General features: G+C 34.9%; 1 protein-coding gene across 6 annotated transcripts in view; it reads right to left on the bottom strand.

The window, feature by feature from the left end:
* PDS5B (PDS5 cohesin associated factor B) overlaps positions 1–17,515 on the bottom strand; it is a 197,080-nt gene that overhangs the window by 38,164 nt on the left and 141,401 nt on the right. For all 6 annotated transcript variants that reach the window (XM_069540023.1, XM_059996004.1, XM_059996005.2 and 3 more), the window contains 4 exons: positions 15,977–16,100; positions 13,029–13,187; positions 2,083–2,151; positions 527–663 (listed from right to left, as the gene is read on the bottom strand). In XM_069540023.1, coding sequence (XP_069396124.1) covers positions 527–663; positions 2,083–2,151; positions 13,029–13,187; positions 15,977–16,100 — 489 coding nt within the window. The remainder of the gene's footprint in view (positions 1–526; positions 664–2,082; positions 2,152–13,028; positions 13,188–15,976; positions 16,101–17,515) is intronic.

Here is a 17,515-nt window from a genome sequence, read left to right as displayed (position 1 = left end):
ACCTCGCTGCTAAGAGGTGGTGCCAGGATTTGAATCTGGGCTCCAGAGCTCATGTTTTCAGTCACTATACTATACATCTTTCAAAGAAAACAAAATAAAACAAACAAAAAGGTATGTGTATTTTTTAAAATTTGCATCAAGTCATTTTTCACATTTGCATATATTTATACTTCTGGAAACAGATTCAGTAAGTTGCCTTCTATCCAGTCTGTTCTTTTAGCTTTAGACATTAACAAGAATGTAAAACATCAGTTATTGATTGGTACAGTAACATTTTCACATTAGATATTCAAAACAGTAAACATCTATTGTTTAAAATACTTAAGATTGCACAGCAGTACCTTGCACTAGACATGAGACTGTCATTTTGAAATAAGCACTATACAAAAGCGTATTACAATAAAAATATATGCATACCTACAAAGCAATATTAATTATCTTTTAAAAAAGAAACCATCATTCAACAATTACACCAGACATTAAAATAGTGTGTAATCCAAAGAACTCTGAAGTTGTAATTACATACCTAATTTTCCCCTGTTCTGTCAAGTCTCCATCACTATGCAGTATTGTGGTGAGCAATCTTAAAGTAGAAGTTCCTGATTTACTGTGATTATTTTTCATTCCAAGTAGCCATCGAACCATCATTTTAATAGCCTGAATCTATTTAAAATACAAATTGACAAATAAAACATTGCTACCATTTAAAGAAATTCTATATCAGCCCTGAAAAAGAATGAAGAAATGTTTTTAACAGATATTTTTTAAGAAAAGGAAAGAAAAAAATTATTTTTTTCTGCATGTGTGAAGACAACTTTTTGAATGTTTTAAATTAAAGATGTCTCACCCCCAGGTAGTTGACAAATGAACGATTTATCTAAAAACTGGTTCTTTTTGCTTTTTAAAAAATGTTTCCCCAACAAACACTTTACCCTTTAGAACCCATAGTAAAATCGTGCTAACTTCCCTAGTCCAGAAAGATCCCGACTGAAAATTATATTCGATCTTTTGTGTCTAAGAGTTGATACCACCTTACATTTGTACTGCATTTGACAATTATGAAGTACTTAGTACTTTAAAACCTGTTATTGCCTCTAAGGCTTGCAACAGCCCTTTCAAAGGGGTGCATATTATCTCTTTTTCACATATTATCTTAATTTTTACAGATCTGAGACTCCAGAGCTAAATGGGTTTTGAACAGTGGCATGTGGCTATCAGTCTTAAGATCCTCTTCCTGGGCCACTTTGTAACCATGAACTTAAGCGCAGGTGGCCCGCCTTCTAGTGCAGTGCTGCCCAATTATACAAAACTGCTGCTTGAGACCAAAGCTGAGAAAACAGGTTTATACTGGAACTCAAAATTTTCAAGCATCATTCAATGATGCTAAAGGAAAGACTGCCCTACAGGCCTGGAGAAATAGTATCAGAATCTGAAGCTGCAATAATGTGACGAAGTAGTTCACAATATGAAACATAAACAAATACACATACAATGAAAGGATCTGCAAGAAATTATAATTAGAAAAACAATATTTAATATATTTGTTCCTGGCCTTTACACCTTGGGCAGTGGCTTGATATGAGGTCTACATTACGGAGTACAGACAGTTTTAGTAAAGCAATACTTTACAGCTGTGATGAGCAATCCTTTTACCCATAACTCCTAATTCAAGAAATTACAGGTTGAATTTTCTTTAATAAAAATAAAAAAGTATATCAAATCCCATGGAAAAGACGAACAGTCTTAAAACCTGGACGACCATCTTTGCTGAATAGGAGAATGTACCTAAGAAAACCAGCACTGCCTTTTCCCATTAAAAAGTGGATATCTAAGAAGCAGCAACATAGAAAAAGTTTTCAAACTTTGTTTTCCAAACTACATTATGTGCAGCTGCCCACAGGCCTCAAGTTTCTCATTATTGCCCTACACTCTCACAGCACAGAGGATAATGTCATACAATAAATATAAAACCCTGATTTTAATAGCTGTATCTTTATAACAGGAACAGACATTTTAACACCTATAATAATAATACAGTATATTAAATATATTAAAATCAACAGATCTATGCATATCACTCACTTTGACCATTGTCTCAGGTGAAACTTCTTCATCTGGAACCCAAAGCTTAGTTGTCTTTTTTCCTGGAAGCTAAACAAAAATTAAGGACTTTAAAACACAAATACACATTCTCATGTGTAATTAATATTTAGTGAATGAATGAAATTTTTATCTTCTGCAACAACAGTCATTATACATGACTATGTTTTCTGTTACTTACTCAAAAAGGTTGAAAGGCCTGTCTTCACTAGCACCACAAATGAACCTTATACATCCATCACCAGCTGGTTCTTTGTAGGTGTGAGATAGGCCCAACTTTAACCACTTATATATATACTTCCTTACTCAATCCCCTTTAATCTACTGTTTCAATTATTTAAAGCAGTTGGCAAGGACTAAGATAAAAATCAATGGAGCCAAAAAGTGTACAGATGACCCTTGAACAAGACAAGTTTCAACTGCACAGGTCCACTTTATATGTAGATTTTTGAATGTACACCTGCTACAGTAATACACAATCCACAGCTGATTGAATCAGAAATGCCCCGTGGATAGGGAGGAACCACATACAGAGAGCTGACTACAGATTACATTAGGATTTTCCACGACACAAAGGGCTGGCACCTTTAACTTCCATGTTGCTCAAGGGTCAGCTATAGGTCATAAATGATGAAGGAAAAGGTATCTGCAAAACATCTTGAGCAAGGAACAATTATAAAGGTTTGCAGAAGTAACAGAAAACATACATTAGTGTCTTCCTATTTAAATCCCACCAAAATGGCAACACACACACACACGCACATGCACGTAAACACACACCAGTTAGCTGGGCCGAAAACAAAAGGGGCCCCCCAAAAAACCAAAGAAAAATTTCGAAAAGCAAAATATACAGTAAAAAAATATTAACAGAGCTAAGAGGGCTTACAACTCCAGAAAAGCACAGAAGGAAACACCCTCCAAAAAGCCTTTTTTTTTTTTAGCACAATCATAGTATAACCCTGAGATGATAAGCTGAAGGTATTAAGAAATGTGAATTTACAGTAGCAGCCAGGAAATTAAATAAGGTGACAAAAGAGCTGAACCCAATCTTGGAACACTGGAGGTCCCATTTTTACCTCGACCTGACATGAGTAATTTCCAGTTGGAAACAAATCAAAAAGCACCTCAGGTAACCCTTTGGCAACAGGATAGGTAGCTCAAACATCCAGAAGGCAAACTCCCCAAACAGAGCTATTTACAAACAGCTTAAGAATTAATTCTTCAGCTGAGAAATGCCTTCAAAGTGTGAAGTGAAAATAATGAAATAAGGATCTCATTAGAAACATACTGATGAAATTTCTGAACTAAGAACATCCAAAAAATCTCAAAGCTTGCATGGAGGAACCTACCAAAAAAGAAACAAGAACCATATCAACTTCAGATTTCTTTACACACCAAGAAACAACATTCTGAATTTTCTGTTAGCCAAGTGACTTGAAAAATAGAATTCTAATCTTCAAGAATGAGGAGGAAAATATTTTCAGAAATCAGAGAGAAAGCTTCCAAATTACAAGCCATTTTGAACAAATTATTCGAAGGTGCACTCCACTAAAATATTTAATTCACAAGAAAATTCAATCAGCATAAATTATTACAAATAGAAAACAAAAAAGTTATCATAAGTAAGACCAACAGACAGGTTCAAACAAAAAAGTTATCATAAGTAAGACCAATAGAGAGGTTCAAAAATAATAAATGAAACCACAACAGATGCAACACAACCAAAGACAGAAAAGAATCTAAAACTAATGGACAAATACACTAGTCAAGATCTAAAAGCATTTAAACAGGATATGGATTTATATGGGATACTAATATAAAAAGGATATTGATGTACTTCTCTTTAATCTTACATAAGATATAAAATTCATGAACATCTGTAAAACTAGCAGTTTAATATCAAAAAAAACAAAAATGATTTTTTAAAAAAAGAACGTCGAAAACTTCATCATCACAGCAGTAGACTTGAATATACCTCTTTAAAAAACTGACAGATGAAGCTGAGATGAAAAAAGGTAAGTACAGGAAATACATATAGAAATATAAGGAAATACACAGAGATAAAATATTTAAGGATTAAAAAAAATCAAAATTGGCCTTTCTCATAATTATGATGAAAACTAAAGAGAAAAGAGTTTAGCAAGACAAGATGATATGAGATTAAAAACTACAAAATAATTCCCCAAATCCACCACAAAACAAAATAATTTTAAAAACTGAAATACCTAACAAAGTTGTGTAAGAGGAATATTTAAATTTTCTTTACAGAGAAAATTATAAAACTTTAATGAAAGAAAATTGTAGATGAGCAAACAAAGCAATGGGAAAGAATAGAGGCCGTGTATGATATGAATGTTAGCACTGCAGATGACTGGAAGAAGGAGAGATCATTCCATAAATTCTGCTGGGAAAGTTGGTTACCCTAATGGAGAGTAGAAAGAAATGGAATCCTTAAGTCACAGCATACAAGAAAAAGCAAACAAATCAATTCCAGATGTATTAAAATTTTTATGTGTGAAAAGAAAACTTTAAAACTTTTAGAACATATGGGAGACTATTTTTATGACAATGGCATAGGAAATGATTTGTTAAACAAGATATAAAAGCATTAACTATAAAAGAATGATAAATGTAGTTAAATTAAAATTAATAATTTTTGTTCAAAGGACACAATGAAGGGAGTAAAAAGACACACCATAAATGAGATTTTATGCATTTTATGAACATACTTCAACATGTACCTGAAAAAATATTAGTGTGTGTAAAGATTACCTATGAGAAAAAGACAACCCAAGAAAAAAAAGCAAAAGACATGAAAAGGAATTTCAGAAAGGAGGCAACATGAATGATGACTAGACATATAAACTTTTTTAGTAACCAGGGAAATGCAAATTAAGACTATACTGAGACACTGTTTTATATCTAATTAAACGGGCAAAAATTAAGAAATCTGACAATAATGTGTGTTATACACTGCTGAGAGGAAAATAAGTTTTAACAACCATCTTCAAAAATATTTCAGCAATAAAGTGAAAAGTTAAATATGTGTACAAACTGATGTTCATCACTATATCACTCTTGTGAATGTAACCTGGAGAAATCTGTGCTCATATGCATCAGAAGGCCTCTATAAGAAATTCACAGGAGCACTGTTCAAAAGAGGAAAGAAATGGAAATACTCCAAATGTCCATTAGGAGAATAAGAGACATTTCACACAGTGATATAATACAGAGTAATGAATGAATGAACTACAGCTAGATTTGACAACAAGGGTTATTCTAAGAAACATATCCATAATGATAATATCAAGTCACCCAAGAATATATACGGTATAAAATAACTCTTATAAACTTCAAGAACAAGCAAAATTAAACAAGTACATGTTTAGAGATGAATATATGGTAAAATGGTGTTTTGTTTTAGTTAGGGAATAATAAACCAAAATTCAACAAAGTGGTTACCTGGGGCAGGAAAGAAACAGGAAGAAAAGTTTGGAGAATAATAAAACCAGGTGCTAAGAATTCATGGGTGTTCAATCTTTGCAGGCAAAGTTTCAAAAGAGGAGAATAATCAAGAGATTTGAGTCTGGCACTAAAACTGCTTTTCTTATATATATGATGCCTGATTTTGAAAGTGAAAAAGGTTAAAAGGTTGAGCAATGTTTTCATCACTGTCACAGAGGTAGAAGGAAAAAAAAGTGGAATTCTGAGTTCAATAAAGAGTAGAGTCCTTGTTAAACACCCTAGACTTGTGGGGGGATCCCAAATAAAAACATCCTAGACATAAAAGTGACCAGAAAAAGAATGAGCCTGTCAAAAACTGAAGGCTAGCTTCCAATCACTGCAGTCTTCACTGAATGAATGTGATCTGACAGTAGCTCAACTGCCTGTCAGAAGCAAAAATAAATCCTGTTTGGAAGAATTATAAAATCATCCAGAGCCTCAAATTATCTCTACAATTTTTTGTTCACAAAGTCTACAGCTCAATCAAAAATAACATGTGCAAGATAAGACTTGACCAAAAATCAAGCGAAAAACAGACAAGAGAAAAAGAGCCCCTGGAGATCCAGATATTGAGGCTAACACACATAAACTTTAACATAATTAAAGATGTTCAAGGATTAAATGATAAGAAAAAGAATTTCGTCAGGGAACTAAAAACTATATTTAAAAACTAAAGGAAATTACAGAATAAAAATATATTAAAACTGCAATTAAGAATTCATATTTATAGGTTTAACATAAGATTAGACAAATCTGGAGAGAATGAGTAAATTCAAAGATGGGTCAGAAGAAAAAAAAACTGAAGCATGAGCAGGCTGAAACAGGTATACCTCTGAGATACCGCAGGTATGGTTCCAAACAACCACAAGAAAGCAAATATTGCAATGAAATAAGTTACACAATTTTTTTGGTTTACCAATGCATAGAAAAGTTATGTTTACACTATAACATGGTCTATCAAATGTGCAAATAGCATCATGTCTAAAAAAACAATGAACATACCTTACAAAATACAAAACAATACAAAAATATAAAAAGAAAAAGCTATTACAATAGCAACTATTAATAGTAATGACTATTTGGGTCTTTTGCCCATTTAAAAAAATTGGGTTGTCTTTTTGTTGAGTTGTAATCGTTCTTTTATAGAGTCTAGATGAAAGTCTCTTATCAGATATATGATTTGCAAATATTTTCTCCCATTCTGTACGTTCACTTTTCACTTTTTTTTTCAAATTGATAATTCTTTTCTTAAAAAAGGAGACATAGGGCTTCCCTGGTGGCACAGTAGTTGAGAGCCCGCCTGCCAATGCAGGGGACACGGGTTCGTGCCCCGGTCTGGGAAGATCCCACATGCCGCGGAGCGGCTGGGCCCGTGAGCCATGGCCGCTGAGCCTGCGCATCCGGAGCCTGTGCTCCACAACAGGAGAGGCCGCAACAGTGAGAGGCCCGCATACACCCCCCCCCAAAAAAGAGGAGACATAATTGGCATATAACATATTAGTTCCAGATGTACAATGATTCAATATTTCCATACACTATGAAATGATCACCATAATAAGTCTAGTTTTCACCCATCACCACACAGTTACGATTTCTTTTTCCTGTGATGAGAACTTTTCAAATACACTCTCTCAGCAGAAACTTTCAAATATACCATACAGTATTAATAACTATAGTCACCATGCTGTACATCACATTCCTTGACTTATTTATTTTCTAACTGTACCTTTAGAAGACTCCCTTTACCCATTTTGCACATCAGCCATCCCCTGCCCCTGACAACTACCAATCTGTTCTGTGTATCTATGAGTTTGGAGGGTTTTGTTATTGTTGTTGTTATTCAGTGTTTTTTAGATTTGATTCCGTGTGTAAGAAAGATCACACAGTATTTATGCTTCTCTATTTCACTTAGCATAATGCCCTCAAGGTCCATCAGTGTTGTCACAAATGGCAAGATTTTTTCTTCTTTTTTATGGCTGAATAATATTACATTGTATATATACACCACTTTTTCTTTATCCATTCACCCAACAGATGGACATTTAGGTTGCTTCTATGTCTTGGTTATTGTAAATAATGATACAATGAACATGGGGGTGCAGGTATCTTTTTGAGTTAGTATTCACATTTCCTTCAGATAAATACTCAGAAGTGAAATTACTGGATCACATGGTACTTCTATTTATAACTTTTTTTTCCTATTTTTAATTTTTGGAAGATTCTCCATACTGTTTTTCATGGTGGCTACATCAATTTACATTCCCACCACCAACAATTTATATTCCCACATCCTCACCAACACTTGTTATTTGTCTTTTTTATATTAGCCAATCTAACAGGAGTGAGGTCCTATCTTATTGTGGTTTTGATTTGCATTTCCCTGATGATTACTGATGTTGCGCACCTTTTATATAATTGTTGATGATTTGTTTATCTTCTTTGGAAAAATGTCTCTGCCTATTTTTTTTGTTTTTGTTTTTGTTTTTTTTTGTGGTACGCGGGCCTCTCACTGCCGTGGCCTCTCCCACTGTGGAGCACAGGCTCCGGACGCGCAGGCCCAGCGGCCATGGCCCACGGGCCCAGCCGCTCCGTGGCACGTGGGATCTTCCCGGACTGGGGCACAAACCCGCGTCCCCTGCATCAGCAGGCGGACTCCCAACCACTGTGCCACCAGGGAAGCCCTCTCTGCCTATTTTTTAATCAAATTGTTTTTTTGCTATTGAGTTATATGTGTCATTTATATAATACGGATATTAACCCCTTATCAGATACATGATTTGCAAATATTTTCTCTCAGTAGGTTTCCTCTTCATTTTGTTGATGGTTTCACTTTCTTGATAATGCCCTTTGATGCACAAGAGTTTTACATTTTGATGAAGTGCAATTTATCTGTTTTTGGTTTTTATTTTTTTAGTGTTTGTGCTTTTGATTTCTCATGTAGGGATACACTGCCAAATCCAATATTAGGAAATTCTCCAGGATGTTACTGTTACTTTTGTTCTAAATCATATGTATATAATCGATTATGTTTCATACTTTCTTAATTATTATAACAAGGTGTGATATCTAGTAGCTTAAGTCCTCCAAATGTCTTTAATGATGACTTCTGCTGCTGCTGTTCCTCCTCCTACTACGACTACTTCATCATCATCATCTTCTTCCTCTTCTTCAAGATGATTTTGGCTATGCCTTTTGCATTTCTATTGAAATCTTACAATCAGCTTGTCGCTTCTCCCTATACCACTCTATGCCAACATATACACACATCTGGCTAGAATTCTGATACATATTGTACTGAACTGTAAATCTGCAGATAATTGTCATCATTATAGTATCACCATCCCATTCCATGGTATTATAATACTGACCTTTTCATTTCATGAAGACAGTATATACCTTAGGTGGCCTTTAACTTCACTGAGGAATGTTTCTTAAACATCTGTGTAGAGGTATTGCTTACCTTTCTTAAGTATATTCCTAGGCATTTAACGGTTTTTGATGTTACCGTAAATGTAATTTTTAATATTTATTTTCTAACTGTTTATTATTGGCATAGAAATATAAAGTTACTTCTTTTTTATACTGACTTTGAATCCAGGGACCTTGTTAAAGACAATTTTTAATTCTATTAACTTTTGCATTCTTTTAGGTTTTCTCCGTTCATAGTAATAACAGCTTTTTTTTTTTCCTTCATTCTTAATGGATTTTATTTCTCTTTCTTCCTCCTAGAATGGCCAGAACCTTCAAAACAACACAAGTGGTGATAGTGGATATTTTTATCCCATTCCCAATCTCAGGGGGAAAAGACAGAGTAACAGTAACTAATAGAAGTCTTGAAGACTTCTAAATGTCATATATAGAACTGTACACAGCCCAGTTCTGACAAACTTTCTGTCAACTTTGTATTTAATTAGCATATTCTGCTTACATGTTATGTAATTAGTGATTAGGATTAATTGCCACCTGAGGAACTTCCCTGGTGATCCAGTGGTTAAGAATACACCTGCCAATGCAGGGGACACGGGTTCAAGCCCTGGTCCAGGATGATCCCACATGCCGCAGAGCAACTAAGCCCATGTGCCACAACTACTAAGCCTGTGCTCTAGAGCCCGCAAGCCACAACTACTGAGTCCGCGTGCCGGAACTACGGAAGCCCGCATGCCTAGAGCCTGTGCTCCGTAACAAGAGAAGCCACCACAATGAGAAGCCCGCGCACCGCAATGAAGAGTGCCCCTGCTCGCCACAACTAGAGAAAGCCCGCACACAGCAACAGACCCAAGGCAGCCAAAAATAAATAATTAATTTTTTTAAAAACTGGCCAAAAAATAAAATAAAATAAAAATTTGCCACCTGATGCTTTTTCAGTTTGTTCTATCAGTTCTGTGTTCATTTTCATCTTCTTCTTGCCTTATTTTTGGTAAAATATTTTTATTCCATTCTCCTCTTTACTGGCTTATTCGTTTTATATTTTCCTATTCTTTTAGTAGTTGTCCTAGAGAGTAGTGGCCTTAACTTATTGAAGGCCAATTTCAATAATTCTGTCTTAAACTTTCAGAACAGTAGTAGGTTCAGTATTCTAAAAAAACTTAAAATACATCAACTCCCTTTATACTCTGATGCTTACTGTGCTCTTGTTCACACAGGACCATTACTGTTCTAATTTTATGCAGTTAATATTTATTTAGACTTACCAACATATTTTCCTCTTTCTCTTGTTTTTCACTCTGTTTTGCCTCTGTGATAATTTGCTTTCTACCCAAAGAATTAAAGTAGAAATTCTTTTAGCTGGGATAACTGCTAATGAACTCTTCCAGTTTTTGTTTGTCTGAAAATGTCTTTATTTTGCCTTCCCTTTTTTTTTTTTTTTTTTTTTGCGGTACGCGGGCCTCTCACTGTTGTGGCCTCTCCTGTTGCGGAGCACAGGCTCTGGACGCGCAGGCTCAGTGGCCATGGCTCACAGGCCCAGCCGCTCTGCAGCATGTGGGATCCTCCCCGATCAGGGCACGAACCCGTGTCCCCTGCATCAGCAGGCGGACTCTCAACCACTGCACCACCAGGGAAGCCCTTGCCTTCCCTTTTTAAAGGATATTTTCTCCAGGTTTAGAATTCTAGATTAATACATTTCTTCCACTCGATAATTTCAAGATATTATTCCATTATCTTCCATTTTCTTATCTTTTCTTTTGAAGTCAAGTGACAGTCTTATCCCTTTGAAGGTTTTCTGTCTTTTTGCTGTAAATGCTTTTAATCTTTTCTATTTTGATTGGTTCCAGTTTTACTATGATGTATCTGGGTGTGCTTTGTGTTATATTTATCCTATTTGGGGCTTCTACCTGGTCTTGAATGTACAGCTTTGACGTCTTTCATAAATTTTGAAAAATTTTCTGGCATTATCACTTCAAATACTATTTCTGTTTCATATTCTCTTTCCTCTCTTGCTGTAGTTCTAATTACACTCTAAATATACAGTATTTTTTTTTTTACTGTGACCCAGCTGTCTGACATACTTTTTGTATACAGACAAAAATTGTTTCATTATGCTTCACAGATACTGCATTTTTTACAAATTGAAGGTTTGTGTCAAGCAAGTCCATCAGTGCTATTTTTCCAACAGCATTTGCTCACTTCATGTCTCTGTGCCACATTTTCATAATTCTTGAAATATTCCAAATGATTTCATTATTATTACATTTGTTATGGTGATAAGTGATCAGCGATCTTTTTTTTTTTTTTGCGGTACGCGGGCCTCTCACTGTTGTGGCCTCTCCCGTTGCGGAGCACAGGCTCCGGACGCGCAGGCTCAGCGGCCATGGCTCACAGGCCCAGCCGCTCCGCTGCATGTGGGATCCTCCCGGACCGGGGCACGAACCCGTGTCCCCTGCATTGGCAGGCGGACTCTCAACCAATGTGCCACCAGGGAAGCCCGATCAGCGATCTTTAATGATACTATTTTAACTGCTCTGAGGTGCCATGAACCACTCCCACATATCATAGTGAACTTAATTAGTAAATGTGTGTGTTCTGACTGCTCTACAGACTGGCCATTCCCCCATCTCTCTCCCTCTCCCTCAGGCCGCCCTATTCCCTGAGACACAACAATGCTGAAATTAGGCCAATTAATAACCCTACAATGGCCTCTATAAAGTGTTCAAGTGAAAGAAAGCATTGCACATCTCTCACTTTAAATCAAAAGCTAGAAATGATCAAGCTTAGTGCCGAAGGCATGTCAAAAGCTGCAATCAGCTGAAAGTTACACCACTTGTGCCAGGTAGCCAAGTTGTGAATGCAAAGGGAAAGTTCCTGAAGGAAATTAAAAGTGCTACTCCAGTGAACACGTAATGATAAGAAAGCAAAACACCCTTACTGCTGATATGGAGAAAGTTTTAGTGGACTGGAGAGGAAATCAAACCAGCCCAACATTCCCTTAAGGCAAAGCCTAATACAGAGCAAGGCCCTAACTCTCTTCAATTCTGTGAAGACCTGGCGAGGTGAGGAGGTTGCAGAGGAAAAATCTGAGGCTAGCAGAGATTGGTTCATAATATTTAAGGAAAGAAGCCATCTCTATGACATAGAAGTACAAGGTGAAGCAGCAAGTACTGATGCAGAAGCTGCAGCAAGTTATCCAGAACATCTAGCTAAGATCATTAATTAAGGTAGCTATGCTAAACAACAGATTTTCAATGCAGAAAACAATCTTCTATTGGAAGAAGATGCCGTCTAGAGCTTTCATAGCCAGAGAGAAGTGAATGCTTGGCTTCAAAGCTTCAAAAGGACAGGCCTACTCTCTTGCTAGGGGGCTAATGCAGCTGGTGACTTCAAACTGAAGCCAATGCTCATTTACCATTCTGAAAATCCTAGTTTTAAGGTTTTCTTTTCACACATATGTGTATATATCTAAAAACACAAAGACGTGCATAAAACTCCACGTAACTGTAAGGGGTCAATTCTCTAAGACCCAACATGTCATGCCCTACCCCAAATACTCACATACTGGAGACAGAGAAAATCACTATTTCTTTCCCAATGTTTTCTCCCAAGGCTCTTTTAATTCTCTCTTGTATGCATGAAATGCAACAACTACTATCATAACAACCATATTATAAACTAACCTGTCAGTCTTCACATTTTTTAAAAAAGATGTCATTATAAAAATTAAACCCCTATAAAGTTAAAATAGACAGAATCAGGTAATGTTTTGTATTTATGAAGGAAAGTATTCCAGGTCATAGTCCTATGCTCAACTAAAGAGATGTTTCAATGTTGTTTCACTTACAATGGAGATACAGCATGTTAAAAAGATAGGAAAACCTAAAATAAGTCAGCCAAATTGAAGTGTTATTTACATCATTTCACTTCTCTCTTTGATGCATAAAATTTTAGAAGATAGCATTATGAAGAACACACCACTAAAAAATAAAAATTACCCGATCATTCATGAGAAGATCTTTCACAATGAAAGTAGCTACCAAAGACTTCAAAGGAGCAGCAAACTGATCCGGTGCAAGGAGAGCAATATGACCAATAGTAACCAGCGGTGTTATGAGATGTTCCAGGTTGCTTGGATCCAGGCTCTTATGCAGAGGCTGAAAATGAGGAAAGGAAAATGATCAACTCCATAAACATGCAAATAAGCTGTTCACATATTTCACCTTCAAATATTAAAAACTACAAAAGTTCCAATACATGGTTTAAGTAGTAGCTCAAGCTTACATTTAAACTTTTATAGGTTATTTATGTAGAAGGCATCATATTTAAATATTTTCAGTTTTGCCCAAGTTATATTTTAGAGGTTACATAAAGAACATTTCAGCATGAAGAATCATATTATGTATCATATATTTTATGACCACATATATAAGTATGTTAGAGACTGCTAAGGCTCACCAATATCCACTTCCATTCAAGGATGCCTATATGTGCAGTTAGGTGAGGATGTGAATAAGTTCTGGTTACCAGAATGGGAATGAAAGTGAGGTATGCCATGCCTGTACTGAGGCAGATATGAGCAATGTTTCTTCTCCACATTCTCTCTCTTTACTCACTGGCTGTCTTAATACCAAGGATCCAGTGGGACTCAAAGAGAAGCCACTAGTCAAAAAGGGTCTGTGTGCCTAAGCCACTGATTAGAATACAATCAAAGCACCCAATTAGACTTTTTTCAGGACCAAGAAATAAGTTTTATTATGTACAGTCACATGGATTTTTGTGGATTTTTATAGCATCAAATATTAAGTACCATAACTAATAAAATTATTTTTATTATTCTAATAGGAAACCCAGCCATTAATATTCATTTTGCCATGACAAAAGAATGAGGCTCCTTATATACTCACATAAATTGATACCTAAAATATATTGTTAAATTTTTTAAATAGGAAAATCAGAAGAGTGACTACAGTATACTATCATTGGCATAAGGAGAGGGGGAAGGGACAAAATATGTGTGTATTTTGTGTATTTACATTACTTGCATATGAATAAAATCTCTCCAGAAAAGTACATTAGAAACTGATAACATTGGCTGCCTCTAAGAAACTGGGTGGCTGGAGATATGGGGGTGAAGCAAAAGAGAAAACTCTTTACTCTTTAGTATTTATTACTGGATATTTGTTTTGTATCTCTTGATTTTGAAGCAAGTGAATATATTATCTATTAAAAATTTTAATGACACATTTTAATTAAGAATTGATGCTCTATCCTCCTACACTGAACACCAAGAATTCTAGGCTTGAAAAACAACACAAAACTGTTCTTCCCAACACAATGGGGCAATATGAGAGGCTTAGTTTAGTCAAAAGTATACTTAAATGAGTTTACTTCTTGCTATTCTTGATGACCTCCCTCAGTACCTCCACTGCACATCTAAGTGATAACTTGTTGTTTACATTATAAACAAATACCTGATAGTGTACTTTTTTCAATTCATTTATTATAATGTGTGACAATTTTCCACAGTAAGATAATAAAATCATTTCTGAAAAAGCAAAATAAATGGCCAGTCCCTCGATTAACAGTAACCTCATAAAGGCCATATGTCTCTATGAGACCTTTTCTCAGAAAGCCAGCCAATCCTGTATGTCATAGTAGAAGGATTACCAGTTAGGTTCTCATAAAGATAAGTAAAAGATATCAAAAATGAAAATAAAAGTACCCTAAAAATTCAAGTTATTATCAGCATTATCCTCCTCCTCATCATCATTGGAAGGAACAAAAAGGAGATTATTCAAGAAAAACAAAAGCTTTCTAGAAATCAACATGAGTTCATTGAAGTCATCCTCTTATTTAAAAAAAAGACTATAGAAAGTATTTCCACCCCCAAATTTAAAATATATTACTATTTGCTATCTATAGCAAAGATGCTGTTTAATAAAGAAAACTTTTTTTCCTCCTTTAGGTCTTTAACATAATATATGAAAATATGACAAAATTAGCATAAATATTTCTAAAACAGAGATAACAAGTCTAAGTATTTATGGTGGGTTAGTTTCAACATAATTTCCAAATTGTTTTGACTTCATTCAAAGCTCCTAAACTAAAATTATAAGTTAGGATTTTATAGATTTTCTGCTTAGCTTCTATTTGCAGGAAGAATGCTAAAGACAGCCCCTGATTATAATAGCTTGTAATGAAATTGCAATGCTTAGAAAGGGTAATAGTAATTCCAAGTACAGAAAAAATAATATAAAATACATATTGAAAAGATGGTCAGTAGACATTTGGTCCTATCCAATACATCCATAAGACACTTGGTCTACACACAAAGGTCCTCGATATTTGTTCGTATCTGGTCCTGTCCAAAACCATTTGGCATGGACCAAATATGCCCACAGACATTCTGGAGAGCACCAAAATATCAAGAACCTTTTGGTGTGGACCAAATGCTCTGCAAGGGAAAAGGCACATTTTAATCTGACATAAAATTATGTCAGTCACTGAAGTACAAACTTATACTTATTTACCTTACATTACGAATTAGTATGGATTTATAGAACCCCACATTTCAGTAGTATCTCATATATAGAAATCTAACTTTCAAATCTGTAAACTGATAATCATCTACTACCTACTATCAGTAAGTAGGATTTTATATGTAATTACTTACTAATGAAAAACAGTTTCCTAATACTAAATGTATAAAGTAATGTCAAAAAAATATTATACAACTGTTTGATTTCTGAATCTGAGTTAGCATTAAACATCTGAATAATCAGATATTTTCTGATTTTAATCGCCCATCAATATTGATTATACTAATTCAAATTCTGAAAATAAACTATAAAATGATACATCTCCAAATGTGAACATCCTATAAAATCATTCATATTTGTTTTTTAACTATAACATGAAACAAACAAAAAACTTTTCTCTTTACCTCAAATATCTGTGCAAACTGTGTCTCTTTACTAGAAAATATTGCATGGATACAATGAATAGCATATTTGGCTTGACGGGGGGGTCCTTTCTTAGATTTGTGATGTAAAACAGGAAGCAAAGCTCTAAAAAAAAAAAAAAAAAAAAAGAAAAACAATTAACCAGAAAAAACAACATGACTTCCACTAGATAGCTTGTATTTTTTAAGTAATGTTTTGTAAGAACAAAAAAAGTCATAACATCTACTCAGACATTTTCAATCTATAATTTCGCTTTATAAATATCTATATTAAAAATATAATCCAAATAAAGTATTTTTTCCTTTTTACTTGATAATTATAAAAACAAACAAGGATGGTGACCCATTTCTTCTTTTTAATGTCATTCCTTTAGCCTTTTCTATTTCATTCTCACTGGTACCACTTCAGCTAAGCTTCTGCCACCTTACACCTTCTTTCTCCAGGCTCTTCCTCTTCCAATTCACTTTTTACTTTGTGCCAAAACAACCTACATGAACAGAAATTTGATCATTTAACCAATACAAATTGAGCACTTACTATAGTGCCAGGCACTATTAAAAGTCCCAAATCCTTGCCTTCATGCTACCAGCATATTAGGGATAAGACACATGATTATACATAAAGTAGCAAAACATATGTTATGTCAAATTGTGGTAACTCCTGTAAAGGGAAAATAAGAAGCAGAAGAAGAAAAAGAAGACAGGAATAGGGAATGGGGCTAAGTGTGTGACAGTGTTACAATTTTAAATAGGGTGCTTATAGATGTGCTTATAAAGTAACATTGGAGCAGAGTTCTGAAAGAGGTAGGGAATGGGTCATATAGCTACCTGGAAGAACATTTATGTATCATATCATTCCACTATATAAAAACTTAAAATCCTGAATAAAGCAGAATCTCTTAGCTCAACTATTATGAATACATCTCACAGTGAAAGCAACTTCTGAATCCTCCCCCTTCCCCAATAACAACCCAGTGCTCCAGTAGAAAAAAAAAATTAGAGATAAAATAATTCATTATAATAATATCAGAGTCTCAGAAAAGATACCAACAGCAAAATATAATAAAAATAAATAAATGACAAACTGAAGGGAAACTTTGCATTTCATGTTACAGAGAAAGGGTTAATATCCCTAAAATGTAAACACCTACAAATAGAGAATGAAAAGACCAACAATATCACAGAAAAATGGGTTGGATTTAACAGAGTAGAAAGCTCTTCAAAAGAAGATAAACAAATTACCCAGTTATGTGTGAACAGATGTTTACCTTCACTCCTTTAAAAACATATATAAATACAAATTAAAACTATACTCAGAGGACTTCTGCTTCAGATTAGGACAGTGTATCTGAGACTGGGTTTACTCTTTTACCTTAAACAAGTAGAAAACAAGATAATATGTTAATGGTTTCAGACACTGGACAATAGGAAGCGCAGTGCGAAAATCCGTAAAAGATGGGAAACAAACTAGAAGAGCCCTACATCTGCCCCCAATTACTGCAAGGAGGTAGTTTCCAGACT

Source organism: Delphinus delphis, chromosome 18, assembly GCF_949987515.2.
Source record: "Delphinus delphis chromosome 18, mDelDel1.2, whole genome shotgun sequence".
NCBI classification, from domain to species: domain Eukaryota; kingdom Metazoa; phylum Chordata; class Mammalia; order Artiodactyla; family Delphinidae; genus Delphinus; species Delphinus delphis.
Note: the sequence above shows the minus strand (reverse complement) of the source record. Positions and strands in the feature narration are given on the sequence as shown.